We start from the raw sequence: 7,471 nt of genomic DNA on the forward strand, positions 1-7,471 counted from the left end.
ACACCCTTTCCAAAGCCAAACCTCAAAGCCCAATTCATTTAAACCCCAAAACCTAATGCCAATAACTTGATTTTTAAAAGCATTACTATCTATGTAAATTAAAAGAGAAGGGTCCATCCCGCAATTTCAAGCATGATATGAAAGTTTTGGTTACTTGCCAAGCTTGCGCATTAATTCTACATCACTATAGAATCTCACCATGATTAAAACCCACTTAAGGGTCCAAGCCAATATTTGGAAAATGATAGGGGCATTTTAAATAAGCAAGAACCTAAACTAACTTTGTGCTTGTTTTGTGTTTCCACATTGTCAAATTTTCAAATGTACCCCATTTCTTTCCCATCCTATTCTTTTCCTTTCTAGGATTATAAAGTGAAAAGATTACTCAAAGGAAATAGTCCAAGTTACTATCACACCGTGATCCTATCATCACTAGGTCTTGTACTAAAGAGATGTCTACCCTACTAGTGGTCCTTCCCCCATCAAGGAAAACACATATGAGATCGCTCTTCTAAAAGAGCAGATGGTAGAAATGATGAGCATGATGCAACAGCTGATTGTAGAAGGGAACCGAGATTCATCCGGTCCCACTCTAGAGGGCTCTATGCCCCAGTCTGAAAATGAGGCCCAACTACCGCAAGAACCAAATCAAGGCCCAACTGCACCGCCATTTGTCCCACAAGGGGGTAACCAAGAATTGAATCCTCCTAAGGATAAGACCTCGGAGTCTGGCTACGGTCAGGTCAAAAGTCAAGTAGATATCCTGACTGAGAAGATACTTATCATAGAGGGCTTCGATGCTTGAGGAAGTGTTGATTTAGACAACTTGACCAATTTCCCTTTAGTCATTATGCCTCCCAAGTTCAAGTTGCCTAAGTTCATCAAGTATGATGGCACTGGAGATCCTTACACCCAATTGTGCATGTTCTATAGGAAGATGGCACCTTATGGAGACAATCGTCCTTTGCTCTACTAGATTTTCCTTGATAACTTGATTGGCATTATGGTCACACGGTATGTGAGATTGGAAAATACCTCTAGTTGGAGAGAGATGGCCAATGCATTTTTGGAGTATTACCAGTTCAATACTGAGATAGCTCTCGACCACATAGTTCTTTAGAGGACAAAAAAGAAAAGTGGGGAATCTTTCCATGAGTATGCCTAAAGGTGGTGCGAGTTGGCCTCACAAGTGCTTCCTCCTATGATGGAAGACAAAATGATCAAGTGGTTCATCGATAACCTTATACCTCCTTACTACAAGAACATGATCAATGCCTAAGTCACTCACTTCGAAAGCCTGATTTCTATTGGGGAGCTTATTGATGAGGGTCTTAGGAGCAAGAAAATAGTCGATCCCAAGGCTCTAAGTTCTATGATAGAACAACAGGTGAAAAAGGCAACCACCTGCAAAGGAAAAGAAGCCGATGTTCGCATGATCGACAAAACACCTGAAGGACCAAGGGGTGTCAATTCTGCTTATACAGCCCCAACGACCTTGCCCTATCAGCAACAGGTTTAGCCAACCCAGGCACCTTACCAAGCATTCAATCAAAGGGGAAGGCCCGATCAACCCTAATATCCCAAGGGCGAGCCACGAAAATTCTCTCTGTTACCCATGCCCATGGAAGAGCTTTATGCCTATCTGTTGGAGAAGAAGCTAATGACTCCATTGTTTACAAAACCCAGAGACAGTCCTTTTCCACCCGGTTTTGATCCATCTAAGAAATGTGAGCACCATTTTGGGGCCGAAGGGCGCACCTTGGAAGAATGTGTGCATTTGAGACATCAAATCCAAGATTTCATCAATAACAAGCTAATACAGTTTGACAACATGGCTGGGCCAAATGCTCTATCCTTTGCCTCCTCATCTAGAAGGGAATGTGAATGCTATCTCTATAGTGGAAGAGAGGATTCCAGATTTTCTCATCCCTCTCATTCCTTTTGGAAAGCCATGTTATGGGCTCTAGCCCAAGAAAGTCACATTGTTCTGGAGAATATAGGAACTTTAGGATTTGACTGGGAAATCTGCTCATTTTGTAACAGTGGGGATAGGCATGACCTATTCGATTGTAAAGTGCTTAGGGCACAAGTTCAGAGTTTAGCTAACCATGGTATTATTTGGATTGAAAGAGAGGTTGTGCGGAGGAGTGATTGCATGGCAGCTAACCTATGCCCTCCAAGTACACAAATGGGAACTAGCCATAGCGCTATGTCAATGGGATCAAGGAAAGACGGGGACGAGTACTTACAAAAGTGCCTTTGTAAGGTTCCTCCAAGGATGAGGACGCCAATTCCTCCAACTTTAGTCGTTATCGAAGAGATTATAAAATCGCCTGTGGATTTAAGATTGCCAGCTCTAAAGAAGGAACAAACCATTGATGGTTTTGCTCCTTTGATCTTATCTTTGCCTGGGATCGCTAAATCATCTCTAGAATTTGTCCAGAAAGGAACCCCTGTTGTCCCCGTCATTTGAGGTTTTGATCCTCTAGTTTTACCAAAAATCTATCCACGGAATCTCTAAAGCTTCTGGCCCAAAGGCTTTAGAAGCCGCTTTGCCTAGTCCAGGTATCATCAGTCAGAAGATGTTCTCCTTGGTGCCAAATCTACAAACTCAATAAGGCTTGGTCATTCGTATGCCAAGGCCCTTTCCATACAAAGATAGCCATCATGTCCCATGGAAGTATGATGTGACTTTGATCTCCACCTGAATTGGAGAGGAAGAGGTTTGCTCTAATGTCTCTTTAGGTCTATCCGGGCTTATTAGGAGTGGTCAATGTTATACTCTTAAGGAACTAAAAAAAGAAGGAAAGAGCAAGGGCGTAGCCTAGCCAGTCAGGAATAGAGTCACCACTGAAAAAGCCGAGGAATTCTTGAAAACCATCTAAAAGGCCGATTATAGTGTGATTCAACAGTTCAACAAATCTCCAGCTTATATTTCTATCTTAGCCTTGTTGTTTTCTTCTCAAGTCCACCTTGAGGCCCTATTAAAGGTATTGAAGGAAATGTATGTTCCTACTGGTATTACAAATTCCTCCTTCGAGGGTTTGGTATCGTTGGTGTTAGCCACCAACCAAGTCTCCTTTTCAGATGATGAGTGCCTCTAGAAGGAAGAGATAATACTTTGGCCATGCATACCATAATCAAGTGTGAGGACATAATTGTCGCAAGGGTATTAATTGACAATAGATCAACCTCGAATGTTTGCCTAATGGCCACTCTAGAGCACCTAAAACTGGATATGTCTCTTATTTAGCCTAGCACTATGATCATCAAAGCCTTTGACGGCACGTGTCACAAAACAAGGCAAAATTGAGCTAATGATTGAGATCAGCCTGAGATCCTTCATGGTCAACTTCCATGTGATTAAAATAGACTCTCCATACAATATGCTTTTAGGGAGGCCCTAGTTACATGCAGTAGGTGCAATCGTGTCCACTCTCCAAAGAAGACTCAAGTTCATATCCGAGAATTAGTTGATCACATTATGGCTGAAGAGCCCACGACTATCTTCCAGGAGACATCTATTCCCTACATCAATGCTAATGCCTTTCCAAAAGCATCCTTCCATAGCTTCAAATTAGTTTCCATAATCCACAATGCTTCAGAGACCGAGTCCGGCTAGCCCGCAGCATTTTTTATGGTTGCAAAAGAAATGATCATGTTTAGGTACAAGTTAGGCCAAGGCCTCAAAGCCATAGGATGTGGGAGCCCTGCTCTAATTGAACTCTCAGATAACAAAGGAAGATTCGGTTTGGGGTATGAACCCATTCATGAAGAACTCTTTCAAGCTTCCAAAGGAAAGAAGAGGAAGTGTGGCACTCTAGGGATGTCTATTCACCATGTCAGGGCCACTTTTCCAACTCTGGCCGAGGTCATTATGCTAGAATCTTTCAAGGAATTGAAGGATGAAGAGTCTGATCTAGTTTGCATTATTTGGCTTTGTCCCAAAGAGTTCTCTATGAATGCTATCACATCTTCTGAAGATGATCCGGCTTCTACTATCCAACCAGGGATGCCAAGCGAGATAGGAGGCCTTTGGACCATTGAGCCTTGCATTATGGATGCACCGACTGACTAAGGAGTATTCCATCATCAAGTGGTTGGGTCTCCTAATCACTCGAAAAGGTTGGAATAGCATATTTAGTTTGTTTTGCATGCTCATGTCATTTCCTACTTTATTTGTGATAATGCTTAGAAAATCAATAGGCTGGATGCTTTGGGCTTCAATGATTTGGAGGGCCTAAAAAAGGAAAACAAAAAATCAAAGGAGACTGGGGTTGACTGGCCAAAAACCCTTCAATGATGAAGTTAGTTTCTCTCTTTAAAATCTGGAATTCCAAATTTTTGGGAATTGTGTAAAAGGAAAAACTTGCCTTTATTTGTCAGGAAATAAGTGTTTATATAGTGTAATGGAAGCGGTTATTTGTCTTGTAACTTCCCCAACATTTGTGGAGGTTAGAAGGTTTACACTTACTTCTCATAACCGCTATAGAAGTTAGGATATGTACTCTCATTTTCTTTAACTGCTAATGGAAGTTAAGTGCTTCACAGGTGATTGCAATGATGCATCAAGATCTCACCATGTGGTTTGGTTCACAAGCTCAAGTAGATGATCCTTGTATTGAGGGTCATCCATATCCGGACGACCTTCCTAAGTTTGGACGAGTTCTCCTTAATAACCCATGAACAGTAGCTGAGCGTTAGGCTCAGCTTCTATGGCACTTTACATCCTATTGTCGACAACCCATAGCCGAGCTTACATTCCATGGACAACTATGCAAGGGCAAGCTATACTTTCCTTTCCCATCAATTTGTATTCCCTATCCATTTCCCCCAATTTGTTTTTCCAAAAATGAAGGAAAAAAAAAAGTGTTTCATTTTTTATCATTATCAAGCATGAACTTTGTTTTCCCCCTACCCATAATCCATTAATGAAATATTCAGCATATTATTTAGGAAAATTCTTGCATCTCTCTTTATTTGCTTTCCTATGAATATGTGTGTGCAAATTATCTTATGTTTCTTTGTATATGTTCCGCTCTATAGGGTTTGTTCTGATTCCCAAGTGGGTACATTGTCCCTTTGCCATAACGAGGGTGTGGATGATGTGAATGAGAAAATAGATTTGGATCATGATGATGAAGGATTGGAAGAGGTCTTGAACTTACCTCAAGACATCCTAGAAGCTCTAAATAGAGAAAGTGAAGGGTCTAAACCCAATATAGAGGAGACAGAGGTGATAAACTTAGCTAAGGAAGGCGAGAAGGAAAAACCTGTCAAGATCGGGGTAAACTTTCCTAAGGACATGAAAGATGAGCTCATAACCCTATTGAAGGAATTCTTATCAAGATATGCCAGGAATGGATATAGAAATTGTTGTCCACATAATTCTAGTTAAACCTGAATGCCCCTCAATGTAGCAGGCTTTCCAAAGGATGAAATTTGAGACTATCCTGAAAATCAAAGAAGAAGTAGAAAAGCAGTTGAATACCAATTTTCTTACTGCCATAACCTACTTTGATTGGGTTGCAAACATTGTTCCCGTACCAAAGAAAGATGGGAAAGTATGCATGTGTGTTAATTATAGAGATTTAAATCAAGCCAGCCTGAAAGATAATTTTCCCTTGCCACATATCGATACCCTGATTGATAACACCATGACCAATATGTTCTTCTCCTTTATGGATGGGTTCTTGGGTTATAATCAGATCAAAATGGTTGAAGAGGACAAAGCCAAGACAACATTCACCACCCATTGGGGAATTTATGTCTATGATATCATGCCATTCAGATTGAAGACTGCTGGTACGGCTTACCAACGAGCCATGGTAACCTTGTTCCATGATATGATGCATAAGGAGATCGAAGTCTATATGGACGACATGATCGCCAAGTCACACACCTATAGAGATCATTTGATAGATTTGAGAAAGCTATTCAAGTGCCTTGTTAGGTACAGGTTAAAGCTTAACCCTAACAAGTGTGTCTTCAAAGCCAGTTCAGAGAAATTACTCAGCTTCATAGTCAGGAATTGAAGTGGACCTAGCAAAAGTCCAAGCCATCAGGGACATGCCTACGCTGAAAACCAAGAAACAAATTCGAAGCTTCTTGGGAAGGATCAATTACATAGCCCACTTCATAGCGCAGTTGACCACTATGTGCGATCCCTTGTTCAAGCTCTTGAAGAAGGATATGAAGATAGAATGGACAAATGGGTGTCAAACAGCCTTTAACAATATTAAGCGGTACTTGTTGAACCCTCCTATTTTGGTTCCTCTGACACCGGGACATTCGTTGATTCTTTACCTAACGGTGCAAGAGACATCCATGGGTACCTGAGTAAGAAGTTCACCAGTTGTGAGATCAACTACATCACCATTGAAAAGATGTGTTGTGCCCTAGCATGGCCTCGTGTAAGTTGCGGCAGTACTTGCACTACTTCATCACACAGTTGATTTCCTGCATGGACCCCATCAAGTACATCTTTGAAAAACCTACTCTCAAAGGGAAGATCTCTTGTTGGCAGATGTTGTTATTCAAGTTTGATATTGTATTTGTAGTGTGAAAGGTCATCAAGGGACAACCCATAGCCTATTACCTAGCGGACTAGCCATTGAATGATCTAAATTTCTCAAAATCCCTCTTCCCAGATAAGGATGTTTTGACAATAGAGCTAGAACCAAGCAATGTAAAACCATGGCATTGGAAGCTTTATTTCGATAGAGCCGCCAATAACACTAGAAATGGAGTGGGTGCAGTCCTAGTATCCTCGAAGGGCCAACAAATCCCTATTTCAATCAAGTTGAATTTCGATTACACAAATAATGTTACAGAGTACCAGGCATGCATAATGGGCTCACAAGTCACCTTAGAGTTTGGCGCATATGATTTAAGTGTCTTTGGAGATTCCCTGTTGATCATCTCCTAGATAGAGGGAAAGTGGTAAGCCCGAGACACCAAGTTGACTCCCTATCCAAAATGCGTCAGTTGCTTAATCCCAAAGTTTTGGAATATTACCTTTGCTTATTTGCCTCGAGCACACAATCAGTTCATAGATGCCTTAGCAACCCTAATGAGTATGGTTAAGTTGGCAGAAGAGGATGAGATGCGACAATTGTGTATAAAAGTTCGTAGTTTGCCAGCCTACTGCATGAATATCAAAGAATGCATGAATGTCGAAGTTGAAATCGATGGGAAGCCATGGTACCATGATATCAAGGCTTATATCAAAGATGGTGAATACTCGTCTGGAGCCACAAACAGTGAGAAGAAATTCATCAGGCACATGGCGTGCCAATTCTTCTTGAGTGGAGAAGTCCTGTATAAGAGGAACCACGACACAACTTTGCTTCAATGCATAGATGCCCCCGAGGCTAACCATTTGATAGAAGGGATGCATGAAGGCTTGCTTGGAGCCCATGCAAGTGGACCCCTATTGGCCCAAAAAATTATGAGAACCGTCTACTATTAG

At 41.4% G+C, this 7,471-nt stretch overlaps 1 protein-coding gene across 1 annotated transcript; it reads left to right on the forward strand.

Moving 5' to 3' along the window:
- The first annotated feature begins 7,078 nt into the window (after nt 1–7,078).
- LOC115985496 lies at nt 7,079–7,471 on the forward strand. Its single transcript, XM_031108438.1, has one exon. It carries the CDS (start codon nt 7,079–7,081, stop codon nt 7,469–7,471), a length of 393 nt encoding a protein of 130 aa, XP_030964298.1.

The sequence above is a fragment of the Quercus lobata genome, chromosome 4 (assembly GCF_001633185.2).
Source record: "Quercus lobata isolate SW786 chromosome 4, ValleyOak3.0 Primary Assembly, whole genome shotgun sequence".
NCBI lineage: Eukaryota > Viridiplantae > Streptophyta > Magnoliopsida > Fagales > Fagaceae > Quercus > Quercus lobata.